Here is a 25,922-nt window from a genome sequence, read left to right as displayed (position 1 = left end):
CTTGATTTTAATGGGCATTGCTAAGAAGTGTGATGTCTCTGTTTGTTGTGTTTATGTAAAAAAAAAAAGTGACATCATATGATGATCATATCATGATGTAACAGACGCGATTGCCACTGTCTGATTGGTTGATTTCGACGATGTCGTACGTCCGCCTTTCTGGCTCCTCAGCTCTTTAACTACTCGTTGTCATGGTGACTTGTCATGGTATTGGAGCGCCATTGATTCTCATCGTCTTTCACCAGACGCACTGAACTCGGATCAGGAAGTCGTCATCATCATCATCATCAATCATCATCAGGTTGTCCTGACCACGAGAGGTCGCCACAGTAAATCAAAACTTGGACTCGGTAACCACAGACTCACAAACGACAACACAACAAAAATACAACAACACCATAACAACACAACGACCTTCAATCATGATCAAACTTTACTGACTGACGAATGAAATAAGAGTGAGACCTCTTCCTGCTCCTCCTCCTCCTCCTGCTGCTCTTCCTTCCTCTTCGACGCTCGCGTGCACGCGCATTGCTTGCTCGCGGCTCGGTCACTCGCCGGTCACGTCCCGCGTCCTCTAATGAGCTACAGGGATGGCTGATACGGATCTGACCTCACGGACCCGGACCGAGGTTGTGTTATGACCCCGACATCATGACAATAATGACGATGATGATGATGACGATGGTGAAGAGGAAGGTGTGTTCTGGCCGCTCACGGGGTGCTATGTAGAGACACGCTGTTTGCTGTGACAGGAGTCAGGAGAGCCTGTTTTCCTCGAGAGAAGAAGAAGGAGAAGAAGACCGGATTAAAATCTGCAGAGGAAAACAACTTTGACACTTCCTGGTGAAACTTTTTTTTTTAACCTCCGTAAACTGTGCGCGCTCCCGACCCCCGGGCTCGAGACTGACGCGCACGCTGCCCCGCGCACGCTGTGGTCGCCGCGAGCACAATGGACCAATTGTGTCAGCGCGCTCGCTCGTGACGTCACCGCAGAGAGGCGCGCCGCCGCTGAACCGGCTCAGGAGCGGGCTCGCGCGCCAGGGCCTGGTACACTGAAGTGGGGGTTCACGAGGATGACGTCGGCGTAACGTCACACCGTAAGGTGCCCGTGCACTAACAGAGGTGTTCATTAATAATTAATTAGTCAGGGTTAATATACAGAAATTTAAATAAAAACAATACAACACAAATAATAAAAACTCCCTCCCCCCAAAGATGATACTAAAGATGAAATTAAAATAATGAACTAATAAAGTTCTGCACAGGGACGTAAACCGTCCACTGCCATTGGCTGCTGTAAACACCAATCAATAATCAATATATACGACAGTTCCGCCACAGATTCATGTTTTTAATATGATGAATCAAGCAAACGACAGGGGTATATATATGATCAGTGGTGATGATACCTTCATCACGCTGATACAGAAAACTATTAAAGTACAAGTAGAGTACAAATACTCGGATTACAATTACTCAGAGTACAAGTAAAGTGAAGTACAGAGCAGTAGGTCAACGTACAAACTGACTTACGGAGATGTAGGCCTGTGAAATCCAGCAGAGCCTGAACTGATAACACACACACACACACACATTGAGTTGCCCACTACTGTACTGCTTTACCCTCTGATACTGGCTCATATTTTGACTTTACTTCCCATTCTGACCAGGCGGAATAGTTAACACACTTAGTGAGGATAGTTCTTAAAGGAGAAATGCATTTTCAGTATCTTCTCTTTCCTCTACTGTGTTTTATAGTTTTTTTTGGTGTGTATGTAAAAGCTCTGCAAAGTAAAAAAAAAAAGGTCAGTAAACGCAGCTTCTCTCCGCGACAGAAAACACTGCTCCTGGAGCTGGAGCTCCTGAAACGCCTCGTCAGTAGTCCGGTCAATACTTCCCTGACGGAAGTGCATAAAGCATGTCTAGCGGCTAGTCTGGCGCGCCTCAAACAAAGCTGGAGTAAAGAGAGATAACTTCCTACACGCGCTGGAAGCGGTTGTCCAATCACAAGAGAGTGGGCCAGCCGGCCAATCAGAGCAAGACTGGGGCTAAAACCCAAGTGTTTCAGACGGAGGCTGGAGAGAGGAGCTGCGGGAATGGGACAGTCTGAGGAAACTGATCATTTACTAAACATTAGAGCATGTAAACCTTTTCAAGTAATAAGCCAAAATTCAAATTATGAAACTGAATATGAGCGTAATATGTCTCCTTTAAGCCTCGATGGCGTAACAAGCGGAACAAGTGTCAGACCCTAAACCTGGTTCAGGGTCAAAGGTTAAACTTTTATTCAATGAAACATGCTCATGAGCTTCTTTGTCTTGTTTGTTTTTCAGTAAATCTGTGTGTGTGTGTGTGTGTGCGTGCGTGCGTGTGTGAGGATGAGTGGTGGTAAAAAGAGGAGTGGCTTCCAGATCACCAGCGTGACATCAGAGTTCAACAAAACTTCGGCGGGCCAATCGTCTCCCAGCGTGGTGCTGACTATCCTCCAATCAGAGGCCCCCTCATCCTTCAGTCAACGGGGAAGCTCCTCCCAGCCGACCACACCCTCTCTGAAGAGGAAGTACATCTCCCACGATGCTCTAGGACAGCGAATGGGGTCTCCCTCCAGGTTCCGGCTGGTGAGGCTGGCAGTGGGCGGGGCCAGCAGCGGCGGGCGGTCTGAGCCGTATCGCCGGGGGCGGTGGATGTGCACAGACTTTATGGAGCGACAGGAAGTGGAGGGGTTCAGGCGGGTGATGGACAGTATGAGACACGCCCACTCGCTGGAGTCCCTGGAGACGATTGGCCGGGACAGAGGCGTAATCCACACCCACCACACTGCCCACCTGCTGGATGAGCCAATCAGAGGTAGGCAGGGGGCCGGGCTCAAAATACGAAGCGGGCCACCCTCCCCGACACACCAAGAGCCAATCAACACCTGGCTCCAGGACCACAAGCAACCAATGGGAACGCAGGGCGTGGACCCCAGTACTTCACCCCTTCCGCCCCACCCACGTAACATCCCTCCTCCTCTTCGATTGGATGTTGGCGATGCCGGACGGGTACGCACACACAGACACTTGTTTTAAATATAAGTTATCTGTGGTTGGATCTTGGATCTGGAGGGAAAAAAAAATTAAAAATGTGAAAATTTTCTTTGGATTTTGGAAAATATGAGCTAAATGAGCTCTGTAAATCTGTGGAGTCTGAGGGCGATAAAGGCAGGAGGAGGAAAGGAGGAGGTGAGGAGAAGAAGAGGCGCAGAGAAGAAGAAGTGTAGGGGAGGAGAAGAGTTGTAGAGAAGAAGTGTAGAGGAGAAGAAGAGGCGCAGAGATGAAGAAGTGTAGGGGAGGAGAAGAGTTGTAGAGAAGAAGATGTGTAGAGGAGAAGAAGAGGCGCAGAGATGAAGAAGTGTAGGGGAGGAGAAGAGTTGTAGAGAAGAAGAAGTGTAGAGGAGGAGAAGAGGTGTAGAGAAGAAGTGTAGAGAAGAAGAGGTGTAGAGAAGAAGAAGTGTAGGGGAGGAGAAGAGGTGTAGAGAAGAAGTGTAGAGAAGAAGAGGTGTAGAGAAGAAGAAGTGTAGAGGAGGAGAAGAGGTGTAGAGAAGAAGTGTAGAGGAGGAGAAGAGGTGTAGAGAAGGAGAAGTGGAGGAGGAGAAGAGGTGTAGAGAATAAGAAGTGTAGAGGAGGAGAAGAGGTGTAGAGAAGAAGTGTAGAGAAGAAGAGGTGTAGAGAAGAAGAAGTGGAGGAGGAGAAGAGGTGTAGAGAATAAGAAGTGTAGAGGAGGAGAAGAGGTGTAGAGAAGAAGAAGTGGAGGAGGAGAAGAGGTGTAGAGAATAAGAAGTGTAGAGGAGGAGAAGAGGTGTAGAGAAGGAGAAGTGTAGAGAAGAAGAAGAGGTGTAGAGAAGAAGAAGTGTAGGAGAGGAGAAGAGTTGTAGAGAAGAAGTGTAGAGGAGGAGAAGAGGTGTAGAGAAGAAGAAGTGTAGAGGAGGAGAAGAGGTGTAGAGAAGAAGAAGTGTAGAGGAGAAGTGTAGAGGAGGAGAAGAGGTGTAGAGAAGAAGAAGTGTAGAGGAGAAGTGTAGAGGAGGAGAAGAGGTGTAGAGAAGGAGAAGTGTAGAGGAGGAGAAGAGGTGTAGAGAATAAGAAGTGTAGAGAAGAAGAAGTGTAGAGGAGAAGTGTAGAGGAGGAGAAGAGGTGTAGAGAAGAAGAAGTGTAGAGGAGAAGTGTAGAGGAGGAGAAGAGGTGTAGAGAAGGAGAAGAGGTGTAGAGAATAAGAAGTGTAGAGAAGAAGAAGAGGTGTAGAGAAGGAGAAGTGTAGAGAAGAAGAAGAGGTGTAGAGAAGGAGAAGTGTAGAGAAGAAGAAGAGGTGTAGAGAAGAAGTGTAGAGAAGAAGAAGTGTAGAGGAGGAGAAGAGGTGTAGAGAAGAAGAAGTGTAGAGGAGGAGAAGAGGTGTAGAGAAGGAGAAGTGTAGAGGAGGAGAAGAGGTGTAGAGAAGAAGAAGTGTAGAGGAGGAGAAGAGGTGTAGAGAAGGAGAAGTGTAGAGAAGAAGAAGAGGTGTAGACAAGAAGAAGTGTAGAGGAGAAGAGGTGTAGAGGAGAAGTGTAGAGAAGAAGAAGAGTGGAGGAGAAAAGGAGGTGTAGAGGAGATGAGGACTCACTGTCTCACTGTCTGTCTCACTCTCAGCCCTGCTCCCCCCCTGCTGGATCACACCATCCCTCACTGACCCCCACACTGACGCCTGCGGCCTTCAGTCTGGACCAAACCATCTTCAACCTGCAGGCGAGCGACAGGTGACTTTTCTCTTGTCTTATTTATTTGGTTGTTTACCTGTACGTCAGGTTGTTGTTGTTTACCTCTGCGTCTACACAAATGTGTAAATGCACCCAACGACACGTCTGGACCATCGTCAACTGTTTAACACCTAAATACCAGAACGCTGGTAATTGCGGTGATGATTTCCTGAATCATCGTGACGTTCGTCGTCACTCCAACTTCGGCTTCTCATCCAGAAAACATTTGTAAACGTTTGATTTTGTTGTTGGTCAGCTGACGCGATGTGTGAGTGTGAATGAATGGAGCTCTGTGTTTGTGTGTGCGTGTGTTTGTGTGGGCACCAGCAGAATCTCGCCGCCGCATACCTATTGGCTGTGGCAGGGAGTGGGCAGGGGCTGGAATGAAACAGCAGCCAATCAGAGAGCAGTGTGTATGTGTGTGGGAGGGGGGGTCGGGTCGACATGAAGACCTGATGTCTCTCACTCAGAAACTCTGAGTTTAGTTTAAAGTCAACATCTGGATCAATGTTCTGAGGCAGCTGCGTCTGATTGGACATAGTTTTAGGGGTTCTGTGACATCACAGAGAACCAGCCAATCACAGACCGTCTTTCTGTTAACGGAGGACAACGCGCCTCAGAAAGGGACATCAGACGTGAACGGAGGACAACGCAGCGGACTGGTGTCGTTGACTGGATGATCTGAATTGTCTTTGGTCGGCGTGTTCTTGCAGTAGCTGACCTCTAATCGGAGGATCATGTCTGATGGTGGACTGGTTGGTTGGAGATGTTTGATCTTGCGAAGCAAATGATTTCGGGACGTCAGCGGCCGTCCTCTCCCCTCTCTGACCTCGCACCGCGCTCTCGTCCTCAACGGCGTCCTCCGTCGACCCCGCCCCTCCCTGTCAGGACTCTGCAGCTGGTCGCTAGGCGACCAGAGGCACCTGTTGTGCTGCGGGATTGTAGAAAGACCAGAAATGGCAGGTCAGGCGTCAGGGAGTCCTGGCCAATCACTGAGGCCCAGGCCAGAAGCTGCAACCGTCACATGTCCCCGTCAACCCAGAATCCCCTGCTGCCCTCCGCTCCTCGTCCTCATTGGTCGATCCCTGTTCAAGCTCCTCCCACTGGACGGCAGTCAGAGGCCTCCATGATGTCACTGCTGCTGTTCTGCCACAGGTAATCATGGCAACCCAGCGGAGAGGGAGGAACTGACACATGCCGACATGTCTGAGCGCCTTATTGATCAGAACTGAAGCGATTGATTGATTGAAGGTCTGTCTGTCTCTCACCTGTCTGTCTGTCTCTTTGTCTCCACAGTCCAACCAATAACAGTCTGGTTGCCATTGACAACAGAATACAACAGGCCATGGTGAGTTTGATTCCTCCTCAGATTTTCCTGTAGTTTAAATGACCTCCTGAACTTATGATCAGCTGTTTGTTTACAAAACTTCTCTCTCCATCATGAAAGTCTTCTTCTACAGGGACGGGACCTTGCGAGGTCAATGCTGACATAGAGTAGAGCGTTTGGTTCGGCCCTCAAATCACACGTGGGCGGAGTCATGGTGTTCATAGACAAACTGTGGGCCAGTCTTATTCCAGTAGTGTAGCTTTTTTCCTTTCGCTCCTCCCACAGGCTATTGCAGTGCCACACACACACACACACACACACACACACACCTGGGAAAAGGAAATTGACACTGTCACTCACATCCAACCCTGCCTCCCTTTCAAACCCCACCCAGTAAAACTATTGTTTTTCCAGAATGATGCAGTGGGTGGAGTCAAGCTCAGGGGCTTGGGGTGGAGTTAAACCAAAGATGTGTTACATCACATGTTCTGATCAAGTGATGCGGTGTCAGTTCCTCATTTTTGTTCCTGCTGTTTTGACATTGTTAATGATGATTTGGTGCGACTGCGCCCTCTGCTGGCTGAATTAGAGTAAAACATCTGCACATTCTCCATGATCTCTGTCTAACACTGAGCTGTGTGTGTGTGTGTGTGTGTGTGTGTGTGTAGGACCTGGTGAAGAGTCACCTGATGCTGGCGGTGAGGGAGGAGGTTGAGCTTCTGAGGGAACAAATCAGAGGACTGCAGGAGAAAAACGAGCAGCTGGAGAGAGAGAACCTCATCCTGAGAACACTGACGCACAACAGACACACAGCACACTGACACACTGACACACACACACACAAACACACACACACACACACACACACACACACACACACACTGACACACCCTAACACACTAAGCACTAACCATTACACACAACAGACACACAACACACTGACACAACAGACACAACACACATCCCACTGATACACGACACAACATCCTACTGCTCAGATTACTGTTCCCCTCGTCCACTCACCTGCGAGCGTTGTCGTGACTAATGGTAACCATGGCAACAGGATTTTTACAATGGCTGTGACATATCCAAATGTTATGTGTGATGATGATGAAGAGTAAAGTCTAATAAATTAATGTTTTTAACTGGCATGTGGGTCAGACTGATGATGATGATGATGCTGATGATGATGATGATGATGTTAATGGGGATGATGATGGTGGTTATGGGGATTATGATGATGATGATGGAAGATGTGAATGATAATGATAAATTAAATGTATGCAAATAAATACACATGAATTAAGTACAAATAAAGTATATAGCAATATTAAATACAAAATAAACACAAAAAATATATTCAAATTAAATAGAATAGAATATTTAGTTATTCTGACTGATGCATGAACATATAAGCAGCTTTCTAACGAAAACAAAAACAGAAAAGAGAAAACACTTAAATCCTTAATCCAACGGGCCCCGCCCCCTCCCTACACACACACACACACACACACACACAAACACAAACTCATTGTGGTGATCTGAAAAACAAAAACAGGATTAAGATGAATTGTGCTACTGTGCAGTATTAGGGCTGTCCCTGCTCTCTGATTGGCTGGCAGAAGTCACACAAGATGTAACCGTAGCAACAGGAATGATGCTACTTGTTACAGTTTCCAGTCGTCAAACTGTCAATCTGAACATCTGTCCCCTGCGGACACGTCCACACATCTGACCGTGACCTGTCTCCACCTTGACCTGTTCTGGATCTGAACCCATCCCCTGTCCTCCGTCCCCAGACCCCCGTCCTCACCCGGAGCACCTTCGTGGAGGAATGAGCGCAGGCCTGACATTGAAGTCGAGCTATGGTTGCGGCCACAAAACGATAAGAGATGGCAGCGTGATTGATTTCACACTAGATATCCGTTTCAGACAGTGGCAGATATAAAAAATGTGGTGGAAAAGCGAATGAAGAGAGGTACCTACGCTGACGTAAAGATGTCGTGATTATTTTGTTTTTGAAACCAATATATTGTATTCTTCATATTGACAGGTCATAAAAAACTTGAAGTCAAACGCAGCATTTAAATGCTTTTAAAGTGGAAAATAAAAAAAAATATGTGACCTCATTCTCATCGTGTTGCTGGCCTCAGACATACCTCCAGAAGTCTGGACACTGGACGACGCCAGAGTGAGTCTTTAACCTCTGGAAAACGCCAATGAGAGTGTTTAACCTCTGGAGAACATCAGTGGAGAACGCCAGAGTGAGTCTTTAACCTCTGGAGAACATCAATGAGAGTCTTTAACCTCTGGGGAACGTCAGTGGAGAACGTTAGAGTGAGTCTTTAACATCGGCAGAACGTCATTGAGAGTCTTTAACCTCTGGAGAACATCAATGAGAGTCTTAAACCTCTGGAGAACATCAATGAGAGTCTTAAACCTCTGGAGAACATCAATGAGAGTCTTTAACCTCTGGAGAACGTCAATGAGAGTCTTTAACCTCTGGAGAACATCAATGAGAGTCTTAAACCTCTGGAGAACATCAATGAGAGTCTTAAACCTCTGGAGAACATCAATGAGAGTCTTTAACCTCTGGAGAACGTCAATGAGAGTCTTTAACCTCTCGAGAACATCAACGAGAGTCTTTCACCTCTGGAAAACAGCAGAGTGAATCTTCAACCTCTGGAGAACATCAATGAGAGTCTTTAACCTCTGGGGAACGTCATTGAGAGTCTTTAACCTCTGGAGAACGAGAGTCTTTAACCTCTGGGGAACATCAATGAGAGTCTTTAACCTCTGGAGAACATCAATGAGAGTCTTTAACCTCTGGAGAACATCAATGAGAGTCTTTAACCTCTGGAGAACATCAATGAGAGTCTTTAACCTCTGGAGAACGTCAATGAGAGTGTTTAACCTCTCGAGAACATCAACGAGAGTCTTTCACCTCTGGAAAACAGCAGAGTGAATCTTCAACCTCTGGAGAACATCAATGAGAGTCTTTAACCTCTGGGGAACGTCATTGAGAGTCTTTAACCTCTGGGGAACGTCATTGAGAGTCTTTAACCTCTGGAGAACGAGAGTCTTTAACCTCTGGGGAACATCAATGAGAGTCTTTAACCTCTGGAGAACAGCAATGAGAGTCTTTAACCTCTGGGGAACGTCATTGAGAGTCTTTAACCTCTGGAGAACATCAATGAGAGTCTTTAACCTCTGGAGAACATCAATGAGAGTCTTTAACCTCTGGAGAACGTCAATGAGAGTGTTTAACCTCTCGAGAACATCAACGAGAGTCTTTCACCTCTGGAAAACAGCAGAGTGAATCTTCAACCTCTGGAGAACATCAATGAGAGTCTTTAACCTCTGGGGAACGTCATTGAGAGTCTTTAACCTCTGGGGAACGTCATTGAGAGTCTTTAACCTCTGGAGAACGAGAGTCTTTAACCTCTGGGGAACATCAATGAGAGTCTTTAACCTCTGGAGAACAGCAATGAGAGTCTTTAACCTCTGGGGAACGTCATTGAGAGTCTTTAACCTCTGGGGAACGTCATTGAGAGTCTTTAACCTCTAGAGAACGAGAGTCTTTAACCTCTGGGGAACATCAATGAGAGTCTTTAACCTCTGGGGAACGTCAATGAGAGTCTTTAACCTCTGGAGAACGTCAATGAGAGTCTATAACCTCTGGGGAACGTCAGTGGAATGCATTTGAGTGAGTCTTTAACATCTGGAGAACAGCAGAGTGAGTCCTTGTGGGAAAACATCAGGAGAGTCTCTGGGAGAGGACGAGTGGGCGTGTAGACGACTGGGAACAAAACGTCAGTGGGCCTCTGTAACTGTGACAGAGTGAGACCTCCTGTCTGAGGCGGCTGGCCCTTTAAGAGAGGAAGAGGACAGGATGAGCCGACACCCACCCCCATCTCCCCTCTCCCTCCTCCCCCACCAACACATTGTTCTGCGGCTCCCGGCGGCTTCTCCGCTGCTGCTGCTGCTGCCGACACCGGTCACAGCAACCGACTGACCGACGGTCCGACAGACAGGCAGACAGAGGGGGAGACAGGCTGGCTGGCAGGCAGGCAGACAGACAGACAGACAGACAGACAGACAGACAGACAGGCGGACTGACAGGCAGACAGACAGACTGTCAAACGTACAGGTTCTCGGGTTATTAGTAACGGTTTGAAACGGAACTCTGCCTCTTTGTGTCAGGGTGACGGAGGGGCGGTGACGAATGCATCTACTGGTTCACACATGACCGGAGACAAAGACACACACATACAGGCAGACAGACAGGCAGACAGACAGGCCGACAGACAGACAGATGCTATGACCGGAGGCACGCACCGCTGGACCGGCAGGCTCGAGCCCAGGTGAGTGACAGCGTCAGAACAAAGGGTCTCTTTTGTCTCATCCTCTGCGATGCTCCCGCCGCCGCTGTCATGGCAACCATATCATAGTCTGAGGTCATGAGGAGAGGAGGAGAGGAGGAGACACAGGCAGAGGAAACAAGGGGAGGATGAGAGAAAAGAGGGAAACAAGGACGTGTCAGTGAGTCTGTCAAGGCAGCAGGATCTAGGTCAGGGGGTCGGGGTAAGGATTGACCTCTGACCTCTGACGTCTTTTATTTTCATCAAAAGTGAAAGTTTAACGACAAGCTTCCCTTTTTTTCTACAAATGTTAAAACATTAAGCATTTGCCAGATATCTAATTCATATAAAGGTAAAATTCATTACAGTTAGTTGTGTTTATATATTGCATACAACACTGTTCATTATGTTTGTATAATTCTTATAGTGTAGTTCATTATGTTTTTTATTTATACAACATTTAAGTTCATTACATTTATATTATTTATATAACACAGAAAAGTGCCTTATTTTTTAACTTTACATAACATTATTAATCATTATGTTTACATAATTTATATAACATTACACACACACACACACACACACACACACACACACAGAAAACAGGAACAAACGGTGGGTGTGACTTCACCTGTCTGTGTACCCGTCCAGGTAGCCCAGTGCTTAGGTGAGGTGGTGTGTGACTGGTGGTGGCCATGGCACCCAGGCCGTCGTCAGGGGAACTGTGGGGGCTCCACCTGATGCCTCCCCGGATCCTGGTGGACTGCTGCCTACCCAATGGTAGGACTCTTATCATTTGTTCTTGTTGTTCCGTTCTGTCCTGTCCTGGCTCTGGCTCTGGCTCTGGCTCTGGTGCTGACAGGGGTCCTGATCTTCTTTCAGGGATGATGGTGAGTCTTGAGTGTCTCAGAGAAACTCCGCTCATCAGCATCAAGCAGCAGCTCTTCACTGAGGCCAGGAAGTACCCGCTGTACCACCTGCTGCAGGTACCGTACACTCAGTCTGACCTGTGACCCCACCTCCTCCACCATAAAACAGTGATATAATCTCTACTCTATGATTGGCCAGGAGGAGTCCTGTTACATCTTCGTGGGCGTGACCCAGGAGGCCGAGAGGGAGGAGTTCTATGACGAAACGAGGCGGCTCTGCGACCTCCGACTGTTTCACCCGATCCTGAAGGTCATCGAGCCGCTGGGCAACAGGGAGGAGAAGATCCTGAACCGAGAGATAGGTAAGACCCACCTCACTGGATGGTCATCAACCGTCATCGGAGTCGGCACAGTCATTGGTCGCGACAACGCCCATCATCAGCCAATTGTAGGACAACTTTCATTGGTTAAAAATCACCAAAATGTGACGAACCGGTTCCGACACGTCAGGGCCGACTTGGCTAGTTTGGTCCTGACGTGGTTCCAAAAATGTTGGCGGTTTCGGGGGACGGTTGAGGGGTCAAGGGTCATGTTGGTTACCCCTCTGCCGCAGGGTTTGCCATCGGGATGCCCGTGTGCGAGTTCGAGATGATGAAGGACCCAGAAATCCAGGACTTCCGGCGCTCCATACTGAGCGTGTGCAGAGAGGCCATGGAGGAGCGGGAAGGGGGCGGGGCCCACAGCCAGGCACTCTATGTTTACCCCCCCAACTTGGAGTCCAGCCCCCAACTGCCACAGCACATCTACAGCAAGCTGGACAAAGGTACTTCCTGCTTCCTGCTCTGATGGCAGCTATGTCAGATTTTAACAATATACGTACGCGTCGTATGGTGCGTCGGTTGTACTGGACAGCTGTGGCTCAGGAGGTAGAGAGGGTCATCCACTATGGTTTGATTCTAGCTTCCCCCAGTCCGCATGGCGAAGTGTCAAGACACTAAACCCCACATTGCCCCTGACGACCGGGAAAAGTTCTACATAAATACATTTACCATTTACACAACCACGGAAATTGATGCTACGTTTTAATTTAGAGACTTTAGTGTGACATTCATCGTCTTCATGATGCAGGTTCAGTTCGTTCAACTTAAAATAGATGTTTTGATTAAATAGAATCAAAATGTTTGTGAAATTTGATGAAACAGGAACTAAAATAAAAATGAAATGGATCAGTTCAGAATCAGGTTCCCTGTCCCTCTCGATGTCCCTGTCTCTCTCTCTCTCCCTCTGAACGTGTCTCTCACTCTGTACCTGTCTCTCTCTCTGTACCTGTCTCTCTGCAGGGAGGCTGATTGTGACCATCTGGGTGATTGTGTCTCCCTCCAACTCCAAACAGAAATACACCCTGAAGGTGAATAAATTAAATACTTGACTTCTTCTTCTTCTTCTTCTCTGCAGATGTTAAAGTTCTTCTCCTTAGTGCTGTAAAACGTGAACACTGTCCATGTATAATATATATATATATATATATACATGTGTGTGTATATAAATAATTAAATGACTAATTGTATAGACTGGATATAAAACACCCAGTCTTGATACGTATTATCTCATGTGAAAACTTCATAAAAACACTTTCACCTGCGTCCACCTGAGAACTAAATCAATCAGTGAAGACCAAAGGTCTACTGTGTGTGTGTGTGTGTGTGTGTGTGTGTGTGTGCGCGCGCGCACAGGTGAGTCATGACAGTTTACCTGAGCAGCTGATCGCAGAGTCCATCAGAAAGAAGAGCAGATCCATGCACCTTTCACCTCAACAGCTTCGCCTGTGTGTCCAAGAGTACCAGGGCCAGTACATCCTGAAGGTACACCTGTCTGTCTACCTGTCTGTCTGTCTGACTACCTATCTGCCTTTCAGTCTGTCTGTCTGACTCACCTGTCTGCCTCTTCAGGTGTGCGGCTGTGATGAGTACCTGTTGGAGAAGTATCCCCTCAGTCAGTACAAGGTAACGACCTCACTCTAAAAACACGACCCGTCTTACTGTCTCCACCCGTCTCACTGCCTCCACCTGTCTGCCTGCAGTATATCCGCTCCTGCATCATCGTGGGCCGTCTCCCTCACCTGATGCTCGTCTCCAAAGACAGCCTCTACTCTCAGTTACCTGCCTCCGGCTTCGTCACGCCTTCGTACAGGTACAGCACAGCAGCCAGTCGGCGTCCCTGACACTCGAGTCGCGGCCAATCCTCGCGCTTGCACGGATACAGAGGAAGTTTCTGTGTTTGTTTGGTTTCAGTCGTCGGACTCCGCAGCCGTCCCCCTGTCCGGGAGGAGGTGACGGTTCCCCCCCTCGCTCTCTGTGGGCCTTCAACACCCTGCTGAGGGTCCGGCTGCTCTGTGCCACCTACGTCAACGTCAACATCCGAGACATCGACAAGGTCGGGTTCTGCTCTTCGTCAGTCGCTCTTTGTTTGTGTTCAAGTCGTCCGACGTTCTCATCATATTGTCCAGTCGTGTCTGTCACAGACCAGATCTCTGTGGTCCGTCTCTGTGGGGGTTTAGAGTTTCTGGTGGTCTTGGGTCTTTGTGGTCTAACAGTAAACATTAATGTCTGTTAAATTGAGGGTGAGACTCACACCAACATGTTGCAGAGTTGATGGTGTGTGTGTGTGTGTGTGTGTGTGTGTGTGTGTGTAGATCTATGTGAGGACAGGTATCTATCACGGCGGAGAGCCGCTATGTGACAACGTCAACACACAGAGAGTTCCCTGCTCCAACCCCAGGTAACACACACACACACACACACACACACACACACACACACACACACACCACTTGTCTGTCTGCCTCTCCACCTCTCGGTCCGACTGTCTGTCTGTCTGCAGGTGGAACGAGTGGCTGACCTACGACATCTACCTGGCTGACCTCCCTCGCTCGGCCCGGATCTGCTTGTCTATCTGCTCTGTGAAGGGAAGGAAAGGAGCCAAGGAGGTAGGAAAGGAAGGAGACGCATCACACCCTGTCCGTGTCTTAGACCGCAAGCTCCTAAGTAACCTGTCTCCCCCCCACCTGTCTGTCTGTCTGTCTGTCTGTCAGGAACATTGTCCTCTGGCCTGGGGGAACGTGAACCTGTTTGACTATAAGGACATCCTGGTTTCGGGTAAAGTGGCGCTCAGCCTCTGGCCCGTCCCTCACGGCCTCGAGGACCTCCTTAATCCCATCGGAGTCGCCGGTTCAAATCCCAACAAGGTACACAGCTCCTCAGTCTGCCTGCCTGTCTGTCTGCCTGTCTGACCGTCCATGACAATGAGGATGTGTGAGTGATCCAGGTCGAGCCCATCAATAATTGATTGATTTGCCTGGTCCCCCGCAGGAGACTCCCTGTGTGGAGCTGGAGTTCTCCTGGTTCAATCAGACGGTCGTGTTTCCCGATGAGCAGCAGATCGAAGAGCACGCCAACTGGACCATCAGCCGAGAGCTGGGCTACAACTACTGCCCCGGACTGGTAACACACACACACATATACACAACTACTACTTAAATATATATTCAACTTGTGGACATGTCTCTCTCTAACCAACCTGCCCCCGCCCCCCGTCTCAGACCAGTCGTCTGGCCTGCGACGTCAGCGTCTCAGCGGCTGATGCGGAGCAGCTCCGTTGTCTCTGCTCCAAAGATCCTCTGTACGAACTGTCGGAGCAGGAGAAGGACTTCCTCTGGAGACACAGGTGACGGGAGACATGGGAGACACGGGGGGGCGGGGCTTCATGTGGACAGATTACACATAGACTAGAGACAAAAAAAATTATTCTTCTGTCATTTTCTGTCTCTGCCTGTCATTAATTCTCGACACTTGTGTCTTATTTTGTCCCTTTGTTTGTCTGTCTCTCTCTATCTGTCTCTGTCTTAACCTGTCTGTCTCTATCTGTCTCTGTCTGCCTCTGTCTTTGATTATTCGTCTGTCTCTGTCTTCCTACCTGTCAGTCTCTCTACCTGTCTATTACCTGTCTCTACCTGTCTGTCCTTACCTGTCACTGTCTCTACTTATCTGTCCTTACCTGTCTGTCTCTGCCTGTACCTGTCTCTCCGCCTGTCTCTGTCTTCCTACCTGTCGCTCTCTCTACCTGTCTGTCTGCCTGTCTCTCGCCGCGTGTGTCTCACGGCAGACATTACTGTGTGAACATCCCAGAGTCTCTTCCCAAGCTGCTCATGTCCGTCAAATGGAATTCAAGAGACGAAGCGTCCCAGGTAAAGAAAAAAAGGAGTATTTTTCTCGCGGTGATGACGGATTCTTTACGGATTCTTTACGGATTCTTTACTCATCATTCCTCCTCCTCCTCCTCCTCTTGCCCCCTCCCTCAGATGTACTGTCTGTTGAAGGAGTGGCCTCTGATGGAGCCGGAGTCGGCTCTGGAGTTGTTGGACTGTAACTTCCCCGATCCCATGGTCAGAGAGTTTGCTCTGCGCTGCCTGGTCAAAGGTCTGACGGACGACAAGCTGTCGCAGTACCTGCTGCAGCTCGTACAGGTACGTCCACTCAGCCACACAGCCCAGAGACCTCCAACGTCTCTGGGCCTGAGAGGATCGACCTGTGAGATTCCACCAGATTGCACCTCGATCAATAACACAAGACGTGTTTGAACCATAGTCTAAATTGTTAAAGAGAAACTACACAATCCAATCTCACCAGCCTGCGTTCGTATCATCAGTCAAGGGGCGTCAACGCATGACGACACATGTATGATGCAGACAAAACCAACCCAGCGCTTCTTCTTCGTCTGCGTCTGCAGGTGTTGAAGTACGAGATGTACCTGGACAACCCTCTGGCTCGTTTCCTGATCAAGAAAGCTCTGACCAATCAGAGGATAGGACACTTTTTCTTCTGGCATTTGAAGTAAGTCGCGCGACCCCGCGGCGTACAGGAACAGTTCGTCAGTCGAAGGTCTCTCGAGTGATCTTTCTCGCTTCTTGTTGAAATCTTTTTTTTTTCTCACAGGTCAGAGATGCACAATAAGACGGTGTCCCGGCGCTTCGGTCTGCTGCTGGAAGCTTTCTGCAGAGCCTGTGGCATGTACCTGAAACACCTGAACAGACAGGTGAGCGCACACGCCACTGAACGCGTTGGGGTCAGCGTATCTCTGAAACTGACTGTGTGTGTGTGTGTGTGTGTGTGTGTGTGTGTTCAGGTGGAAGCCATGGACAAGCTGGTGAACCTGACCGACACATTGAAACAGGAGAAGAAGGACGAGACGCAGAAAGTAAAAGCCGTCTTTCGTGCCTCCGATGAATTGAGGTGTCTGTGCACGGTGATTGGTTGATAGTGATGTGTCGCTGTTCTGCCATTGGTTGTCAGACTCAGATGAAGTTCCTGGTTGAGCACATGTCTCGTCCCGACTACATGGAGGCTCTGCAGGGATTCGTGTCTCCTCTGAACCCGGTTCACCAGCTGGGAAACCTCCGGTAACCAACTCACCCTTCTTAAGCGAACTAATTAACTGACCGACCGACCAACTGACTGACTGACACCATCACTGACTGGTGTCATAACACAGATCTACAGAAACTTACTTGGACTTTATGGTTTTTGTCTTCTTCATTTTTTGGGGAAATCACATGAAATCACGAGTATCAGAATTCCAACAATTATTGAAGTTGTTTGTGATTATCAATGACCAATGTGTAACAGTTGTCATCTTGTTTGTCGCGTCCTTAGTCTGGAGGAGTGCCGCATCATGTCCTCAGCGAAGCGCCCCCTGTGGTTGAACTGGGAGAACCCCGACATCATGTCCGAGCTGCTCTTCACCAACAACGAAATCATCTTCAAGAACGGCGACGGTAGTTAGCTCGCCGCTAATGATAACCCTCCTGTCAATTGAAAACGCTAAAGTCGATGACGGCGGACGTATGCTGGAAGGGGGGTTGTGGGAAATGTAGTGTGTATGGAACTTTTCTCGGTCCCGTGCAGGGGGGTTGTGGGTAACGTAGTGTGCACTGTGTGTGTTTCAGACCTGCGCCAGGACATGTTGACTCTGCAGATCATTAAGATCATGGAGAACATCTGGCAGAACCAGGGCCTGGACCTGCGGTGAGAAACCGTGACTTCCTCAGAGACTGTGTCTGTGACATCATCAATCACACACCTGACTTACTGAGTGTGTGTGTGTGTGTGTGTGTGTGTGTGTGTTTGTGTGTCAGCATGCTGCCGTACGGCTGCCTGTCCATTGGAGACTGTGTGGGTCTCATCGAGGTGGTGAAGAACAGTTTCACCATCATGCAGATCCAGTGTAAAGGAGGCCTGAAGGGGGCGCTGCAGTTCAACTCCAACACCCTGCACCACTGGATCAAGGACAAGAACCGCGGAGAGGCGTCAGTACCTGTCTGTCTCAGAACCTGTCTGTCCGGCTGCCTGTCTGTCTGTCTCACCACCTGTGTGTCTCTCAGGTATGACCGGGCCATCGACCTCTTCACCCGGTCGTGTGCCGGTTACTGCGTCGCCACATTCATCCTGGGAATCGGAGACAGACACAACTCAAACATCATGGTGAAGGAGAACGGACAGGTGAGTCCTTCTCTAACCCTCCTCGTCTTCCTCTTCCACCAGCTGTTGCTCCTCTTCACGCTCCTCCTCCTCCTCCTCTTCCTCCAGCTGTTCCACATCGACTTCGGTCACTTCCTTGATCACAAGAAGAAGAAGTTTGGGTACAAGAGGGAGCGCGTTCCCTTCGTCCTGACGCAGGACTTCCTCATCGTCATCAGTAAAGGGGTCCAGGAGTCGACCAAGACGAAGGAGTTCGAGAGGTCTCGCCTGCACTGCGCCTGTCCGTCTGACGCCACTCACTGCTGTCTGCCTCTCGGCCGGTCTCACTCTCTTTCTACCTGTCTGTCTGTCCGTCTGTGTGTCAGGTTCCAGGAGATGTGTTACAAAGCTTACCTCGCCATCCGTCAGCACGCCAGCCTCTTCATCAACCTCTTCTCCCTGCTGCTGGGCTGCGGCATGCCGGAACTGCAGAGCTTCGACGACATCGCCTACCTGAGGAAGACCCTGGCCCTGGGTGAGACAGACAGGCAGAGGGAAAGACGGGTAGAGAGGGAGGTAGAAGTGATCAGTGCATGATGGGGAGTGTAGGTTCTACCTCCTGTTCTCCTCTTAGAGACTCTGGAACCACAGTAATCGTGAATTTAGACAGAGAAGTGATCTAGTGGGACAATACATCATTAAGGGCTTTGTATGTGAGGTGCAGGGTTTTGAATCTTTTTCTGAATTCTACAGAGATGTGAGCACAGGAGAAATATGATCTGTTTTTCTGGTCGCAATAAGAACACGTGCTGCTGCAGCATTTTGGAGTAACTGGAAGCTTTTCACAGACTCATTAAGAAACACCCTAACTGTAATGAGTTACAGTAGTCCAGTCTGGAAGTAGTCTTGAATCAATTTCTCTACCTGTCTGTGTGCCTGTCTGTCTTCACAGAGAAGAGCCAGCAGGAGGCCTTGGAGTATTTCACCAAACAGATGAATGACGCTCATCACGGAGGCTGGAGCACGAAGATGGACTGGATCTTCCACACCATACGACACATGCCCAACGAACATTGACCTATAAAAAGTATATGTAGCACACGTTTATACATAACACACATTTATATATGGCACACGTGTATATATATATACACATAACACACACATACACGCACAGACACCATGTGTGTACTCCACCGTCTTTAACGACGATAAAGTTTCCGATTTTTGTAGGTTTTAGCATCACGCTGACGTGTTGGTTGGATGGTTGTCATAGCAACATGAATCTCAGGGTCACAGGTCAGAGGGTGGTTGACGACGCCAAAGGCATTCTGGGAAAAGAGGACGATTAAGGCGTTGATGTTTTTACATGTCTTCCAGTTGGAGCCACAGTTAGTCTGTTAGCTGTTAGCTGCTCTGAATGCGGCGTTTTAAAAGGAAAAAGACTTTTATCGCTGTGGCGTACATTTGAATCAATCTTTATTGAGAATCAACTGCAACTTTATCAACTGATATTTGTTGGGGGAATTCAAATGAAACCAGCTTTATTGAAACCAGCAAAGTGAACACTGTGGTCACTGTGAGAGCAATAAAACCCCAATAACTAATCAATACTTTGATTACGACAATCAGGAGTTGTGACCAATAGGAAAGCAGTGCTGTGCAGCTGTGGGTGGAGACAATATGCTGAGATCAGACCAAACGAACCAATGGTTTTTCTGTGGGAATCAAAAAGTAGAATAAAGTGAATCATCAGAAAATATCTGAAGTTTGAACCAACAGGATATTACGACTGTTTACAGAGAGCATCTTGACTTTGCTGATTTTAATATATTAACTTTTCTCTCTCAAAACATTATCAAATATTTTGACATGTCCTCATAGAACAATTGTATCTCTTTATTTCCGAGATACTAAAAACTCTTTTCTTAAAAATGGACTTTTTCATGAATAAATATTACGACCTTGTCCGTTGGCGAGAGAAAATGTGAAGACAATTTACAGTTTTTTACAACTTCACTACAACTGTGTCCATCCACAGCTGGTGACTCACTGTCTGACGTCTCGAAGACGTTGTGATTATTGATTACCGATTGGCTAACGGTCGGACACCCTGCACTGATCTGAACTAGCTTCTACTGAATCGACATATCATGGAGTTTTATCAGGGATCAGAGTCGTCAGACGACAATCACAACCTATCAGCTGCTCTTTAGCCGTGAGCCTGATCAGGTGTTTGTTGGCCTCTAGTTTCTGATGAATAGTGCTAGGCTAGTTAGCATTGTTAGTCTCCCTCCTGAGCTGGTGCCCTCTAACTCACAGTTACTCATGAGTAAGCTCAGCTATTGCACTGGAAAAATGTAAGTAGCTTGTAGTTAGCGTAGCGTAGCATCAAGTGACGCTCTGATGGGTCAAAGGGCAACGATGCCCATCTTTTACTGTGAAGGTTTGTTTCCGCTCAGGTCAGAGGTCAGCCTGAGACTGGCCACTGGCCTAGACGCGACAGGTGTATAGGTATAGGTTGTTACTTATAGGTGACCGTGACGACCTATAAGGCGGCCCGAGCCTGTACCCTGCTGCTTGCTGGTCAATTTATTGATTTATGACATCGTCGACTGTGCCGGTTATCGTAGTGACTGAAGGTGAGCAGACAGGATGTATTTGTTTCCATGTGATCGATATTACGGATTATTTTGTAGACTGATGTATTGATGATTGATTTATGTATTTAACAGGCATGACGGCTGATGTGATCAGTTTCTAAATGTCGAGTATTGATTTGTGATAATTATTGATCGTGGTTGAGATTTTATTAAACCCTTTTTTTTCATAAAATATTAAACATATTTTCTCTAAAAATGTTGTGATGAAGAATACACGCTGCAGGCCAATCAGAGCCTCCTTTGACAAAACTCTGTCAAAGCTTTACACTCAAAGACTCATCTTTTCCTTTTTATTATTTACATTGTCACATTGTTACATTTACATTAATAATAAAGTTTAAAAACTAAAAAACTTAAGCCTTAAAATATTATTTTATGTCACTTTTCATTTTCCATCTGAATATAATAAGATGGAGTAAAAATATCAGCAGCAATCAAACAAATGATTCCATGATATGCTCTGACCCTGTTCTTTCCTTGTACTCGGGCGCCCCCTACTGTGCAAAAGAGGGAATTACAAGTGAACGCAGGCAACACGAGACTAATAAGACACAAAATGGCTCCTAATTTTTAATAACAATTACATTCGGATTCCAACATAATGAGCTAAATATATAAACATTGTATTTAAACTGGGCTTGATTGAGAGGAGCATGAGGACGACGATGAAGATGACGAAGACGAAGAGAACTTCTTTTTGTTCCAGTTCCAACCTTTCCCAAAAGATCTGCGATGTGCTCACCGTATAATACTAATAATAACGTTTGTTTTGTTTATTTTGGAATAGGTTGTTTTCTGTCTTCAAAACAAGGAATCGATAACAGATAAAGAGAAACTCATAAAAATTATAAGAAAACAGGAATACGTTTTCTTATGACGTCAGTATTTCTATTAAAGCACATTCCGACTGTGGCAACTGTTTAACTGATTAACTGTTATAATATAATGAACAGCCAAATCCGTGGTGACCATGTATAAAGTAAATAAAATACAAAAAAATATTTCACATCAAAAGACAAAATACGATTTTGTATTGTTCCTTCTCTGAAACGTTCATATTTAGAAAAGTGGCGGATTAAATTAGTCCCTTTTGGCTCCTTTTTTATTTTTTATTTGTATTTATTTTTTCTTGTATATTTTTTGTTTGTTTGATTGTCTTTGTTTCATTATTATTATTACCATTATTAGTAACACACTCCGGTACAGTAGGTGGCGGTATGCACCTTAAAAGGTTGGTTTGCGATCCACCATAAACCAGAGAAGAAGAAGAAGTCCCTCCTGGCTCTCCGTCCGACTGGCGCTGCGCACGCGCAGTGTCGAGCAGCAGCGCCGGAGCCGCACGAGTGGAAACCAGGAGGAGGAAACAAAAAAGTGGAGAGATATAAAGAAATAAAGTTGATACAACACAGAATTCCAGCGGAGAGAAGGGCGACGGAGCCGCTATGAACCAGCTGGAGTGGTAAGACCGACATTTCACCGGCAAATCAGCGGGCGAACCACTGGAGCACCGCGACAGCTAACGGCTAACAGTTAGCATCAACTTCACCTACAGAAGTTATTGGATAAATCGGATTTTCTCGAAGTCGTCTGGTGTTTTAACGCGTTTTAAACTGCGATTCGATGGATGAAGTCCGTTGAATCGTTTTTTTCTGTCACCTGGGAGACGTCGACACGTCAGACCGAGGTTTAAACTGTGGTGATGTGGAAAGAGCCAATGTGTGTTTTCATCTCATCGTGTCTGTGATCAGCTGATCAGAATCAGCTTTTTAATCTAAAAGAATTATACAACCTTACGGTTAATGTATATTATGTTCATTTTATTGATCGATCGTCTCAAATAGAGACGTTTTGTTATAGGCCTGTTGTTATGGACGTGGACAGTTAAACTCTGTGTTTGATTGAACTCGCTGTGGGACAATGTTGTCTTCATGTGTCTCATCAAAGTAAATGTAGAAACAGAACTGAGAAGAAACCGTTGAGCGGACGCCTTTGTCTTTCACACGATTGATTATTTACCGTTTATTACACCCGTGACATCAGAGTGAAGTGTCTCCATACTAATTCATGATTTCAGAACTTAGTAGTTGTGATGATCAATAATCAGTAATAAAAAAAAGATTGAGTGGTCGTGACATTAGACGTTTCCTGTTTGTGTTTCAGTACAAGAGAGGAGGAGGACCAGGGGGAGTTGGAGTGTCACCATGACAACAGTGACGGGACCAACATCAACAACAACAACAACCAACGCAAGGTGTCAATTTCAATCTTTCTTTCCATAAAGTCTGTGTGTGTCTCTTCACGTGTCAGCGTCTTGAACGTGTCGTTGTCACGGCAACCACCGATGACACAACTTTCCCCTCCCTGTTGTGGGCTCCTGACTCAGCTGTAATTTCTATTTTTTGTGTTCCCCCCCAGGCGTATGAACCTGTCTATCTCTCTGCCTGTGTCTCTCTCTCACTCAGACCGTGTGTCCAGGTGTAGGTGAACACCCTCTTCAGTATAACTACACCTTCTGGTTCAGCAGACGAACTCCGACTCGTCCTGCGAGTTCTCAGAGCTACGAACAGAACATCAGACAGATCGGCATTGTAGCGTCGGTACGCACACACAAACGCACACACACACACACACACACAAAATGACTCTAATTGTCACTTGATTTATAACGTCCGTAAACATTTTCCTCATTACAGATCATTTATGCTATTAACATATAATCAATAAGAATAACAGATAATCAATACTGTGTGTTCAGGTGGAGCAGTTTTGGAAGTTTTACAGTCACCTGGTGCGCCCAGGTGATCTGAGCGGACACAGTGACTTCCACCTGTTCAAGGAGGGAATCAAACCCATGTGGGAGGTAACGCTGTCACACTGTGCGCAAACTGCACTGCCACTGTGGTACTCTGTCATACGTATACCACTGTGGCGTCATATTATGTAAGTGTCACTAAAGGTCAGCCCCTCCCCTTTCAGGACGATTTTAACCGCAGCGGGGGGAAGTGGATCATTCGTCTCCGCAAAGGTCTGGCGAGTCGTTTCTGGGAGAACATCATCCTCGCCATGGTGGGGGAACAATTCATGGTTGGGGAGGAGATCTGTGGAGCTGTGGTCTCTATACGCTTCCAGGTACTACAGTACTTCAACTGGTACAATATTAATACTACTGTATTACTGCAGTAAAACTACAATTAAACTGTCTGTCTGTCTGGCTTTCAGGAGGACATCTTATCCATCTGGAACAAAACGTCCAATGATCAGACGACGACGTCGAGAATCCGAGACACACTGAGACGAGTCCTGAACCTTCCAGCAAATACCATCATGGAGTACAAGACGCACAACGACAGCCTCAGGTACTAACACTACGAATACTGCAGTACTGCTGCTGTTACTGTCATAATACTTTATACGAGACGCACAACGCCAGCCTCGGGTACTAACACTGCAGTGCTACTACTTTTACTGTGGCAGTACTTTGTAGTATTCCCTTGTACTTCCTCGCTAAATAGTATTTCATGTTTGAAATTAGGATGAATGATAAAGCTGAACATTGCTGCCCTGACCTCTGACCCCTGACCTCTGATCATCAGGCTGTGTGTGTTTCAGGGACAACTCGAGCTTCAGAAACACAAAGATTTCTCTCTGAAGACGCGGAGGTCGTCTGACCAATCGGGACGCGGATCACCACCATCTCACCCTGCTCTCTCATTGTACAGTTGAGGTGTGTGTGTGTGTGTGTGTGTGTGTGTGTGTGTGTGTGTGTGTGTGTGTGTGTGTGTGTGTGTGTGTGTGTGTGTGTGTGTGTGTGTGTGTGTGTGTGTGTGTGAAGATTTATCTGTTTTTGGTGGGAACTTACAAACTGAACTGTTCGGACCAATGTACAATGAAGAGATCAAAGACTTGACAAATGACTGGGGGGGGCAACTTAATTTTTTTTGGTGCCAGGTCTCCATGGCAACATGTTCTCAAATCATACACAAGCCAGGAAATTGTAACGTCAGACAAATGAAAAGGGCACCACCTTGTGGCGCCTTTTTGGCATTACAGCATTCAGCCGACACTCGTCTGTTACAGATGACCTCGGCTCTTGTTTACAAGACCAGAGGTTGAACACGTAGCGTGACAGTGAAATCTTAAAAACAGTAGATGAGTGAGAACATTCTGCTCTTAGTTTACTGTCAACATGAGGGAAATTTTGGCTCAACTGTTAAAAGTGATTATGTCTAAAGCTAAATTTCGTGACATTGAACTCATTCCCCACTGTCTGACTTTATCAGAGGTAATGTGCTAGTCTGAAAAAATAAAAAAAATATGATGCTTAACATTTGTCTTTCTCTTTGATGTCAGTATATTAAATAGAATTTCCTATTTATGTAAGAAAACAACTCAGGCCTTTACACTAGCATTATTCTTTTAATTTTTTTTTTACATGAGGTAGCCCTTTTTTTGTCACCACACGAGTTTGTATCCATGTGTGTGTGTGTAACTACCACATTGAAGCCGTAGAATATAAAATAATAGATCAGTCCGGGTTGTTGTGAGCATCTTCCCGGCGTCAGTTCATCGCAAGCCATCACATGACCCATGTAACGAAAACTGTTATGCGTTTTGTATGTGTGTTAACAATAAAGTTTCAAAACAAAGGAAAACGGTTGACCTCAAATTGTGACGCAGAATCTCCGCACCGACACATCTGGACGGACTTCGTTTAATGAAGGGTACATCTCTCACGTTTTTGTACTTTTTATCGTCAGAAGATATCACAATTTAATTACTTCATATATATTTATAATATACTTCAGCAACTAGTGGGCTACTTGTACAACAGTAGAAACCAGTGGAAATCAGTAAAACCAGTTAAAATCGCTAGTTTGATCATAGTTTTTACTCTTGTAAATTAAACAAAGATAAGATGAAACCTGCAAAACTGGTATCACCAGTGGCCACAGCAAAACTAGTATGAGCCAATCAAACCAGTGACTTCAATAAACAGAGGAACCAGGAAGTGAGCTCGATGGCTTCACAATTTGTGCGGGGGAATACTCTGATTGGCCAAAATTGCGGAAACCGCTGCGGCGATTGGCCAAAATTGTAAGGTCGCGCTGTTAATTGTTGCGACGTGGCAACGCCGCTAAAATCCTGGAGTGACTGACTAAGGTTCTTACTTCTGTGTTGACAAAGACACACCGCTGTCATCTGTCATCTCTTGCAGAGCCGTTCCAGGCCGTTCCAGGGTTAGTGCGGCTCTAATCCTGCCTCTATTCCTGGCTGCAAACCAGCTGGGACTTGTGATCTCTGAGGATGGAGCTAATCCAGATCAGGATTAACTGATGGACCAGCAGTCAGCGCACAACTGTCAACCAACAACTGACACTGTAGAACCCGAAACACACACTCACACTGACACACACACACT

The 25,922-nt window shown here is 46.8% G+C and overlaps 3 protein-coding genes across 10 annotated transcripts; all 3 read left to right on the top strand.

Annotated features, from left to right (window-relative positions):
- Nucleotides 1-4: 4 nt before the first annotated feature.
- On the top strand, nucleotides 5-7,244 carry zgc:153012 (uncharacterized protein LOC777626 homolog). 5 transcript variants are annotated; one of them, XM_035607996.2, is made up of 5 exons: nucleotides 5-699; nucleotides 2,337-3,044; nucleotides 4,662-4,768; nucleotides 6,065-6,116; nucleotides 6,764-7,244. In XM_035607996.2, exons 2-5 carry the CDS (start codon nucleotides 2,382-2,384, stop codon nucleotides 6,914-6,916), a joined length of 975 nt encoding a protein of 324 aa, XP_035463889.1. In that variant the 5' UTR covers nucleotides 5-699; nucleotides 2,337-2,381; the 3' UTR covers nucleotides 6,917-7,244. The 5 variants fall into 5 exon arrangements, with proteins under 5 accessions (XP_035463889.1, XP_035463882.1, XP_035463857.1 ...); XM_035607989.2 differs by having other exon boundaries at nucleotides 5-846; XM_035607964.2 differs by having other exon boundaries at nucleotides 5-1,100.
- A 2,791-nt stretch (nucleotides 7,245-10,035) lies between these two features.
- zgc:158659 (uncharacterized protein LOC791141 homolog) lies at nucleotides 10,036-20,682 on the top strand. The gene is made up of 28 exons (XM_035605831.2): nucleotides 10,036-10,459; nucleotides 11,111-11,239; nucleotides 11,342-11,445; nucleotides 11,528-11,690; nucleotides 11,942-12,151; nucleotides 12,669-12,736; nucleotides 13,062-13,190; nucleotides 13,278-13,331; nucleotides 13,409-13,518; nucleotides 13,620-13,761; nucleotides 14,021-14,106; nucleotides 14,209-14,314; nucleotides 14,420-14,572; nucleotides 14,697-14,828; nucleotides 14,927-15,051; nucleotides 15,490-15,571; nucleotides 15,686-15,850; nucleotides 16,114-16,217; nucleotides 16,320-16,419; nucleotides 16,510-16,581; nucleotides 16,677-16,783; nucleotides 17,037-17,158; nucleotides 17,330-17,408; nucleotides 17,519-17,689; nucleotides 17,765-17,882; nucleotides 17,970-18,121; nucleotides 18,227-18,375; nucleotides 18,793-20,682. The coding sequence occupies exons 2-28, from the start codon at nucleotides 11,155-11,157 to the stop codon at nucleotides 18,915-18,917; spliced, it is 3,213 nt and encodes a 1,070-aa protein (XP_035461724.1). The 5' UTR covers nucleotides 10,036-10,459; nucleotides 11,111-11,154; the 3' UTR covers nucleotides 18,918-20,682.
- Nucleotides 20,683-21,795: 1,113 nt separating this feature from the next.
- eif4e2rs1 (eukaryotic translation initiation factor 4E family member 2 related sequence 1) lies at nucleotides 21,796-25,852 on the top strand. Of its 4 annotated transcripts, none has more exons than XM_035608410.2 (8): nucleotides 21,796-21,962; nucleotides 22,664-22,754; nucleotides 22,966-23,100; nucleotides 23,259-23,363; nucleotides 23,480-23,632; nucleotides 23,723-23,859; nucleotides 24,097-24,227; nucleotides 25,719-25,852. In XM_035608410.2, the coding sequence occupies exons 1-7, from the start codon at nucleotides 21,946-21,948 to the stop codon at nucleotides 24,224-24,226; spliced, it is 768 nt and encodes a 255-aa protein (XP_035464303.1). In that variant the 5' UTR covers nucleotides 21,796-21,945; the 3' UTR covers nucleotide 24,227; nucleotides 25,719-25,852. The 4 variants fall into 4 exon arrangements, 3 of the variants coding, with proteins under 3 accessions (XP_035464303.1, XP_035464294.1, XP_035464312.1); XR_004785028.2 differs by having other exon boundaries at nucleotides 21,797-21,962; nucleotides 24,113-24,227; XM_035608401.2 differs by lacking the exon at nucleotides 25,719-25,852 and having other exon boundaries at nucleotides 24,097-24,828.
- Nucleotides 25,853-25,922: the final 70 nt, after the last annotated feature.

The sequence above is a fragment of the Scophthalmus maximus genome, chromosome 12, assembly GCF_022379125.1.
Source record: "Scophthalmus maximus strain ysfricsl-2021 chromosome 12, ASM2237912v1, whole genome shotgun sequence".
NCBI lineage: Eukaryota > Metazoa > Chordata > Actinopteri > Pleuronectiformes > Scophthalmidae > Scophthalmus > Scophthalmus maximus.
The sequence above is the reverse complement of the archived record's forward strand: the minus strand, read 5'-3'. Positions and strand labels throughout refer to the sequence as shown.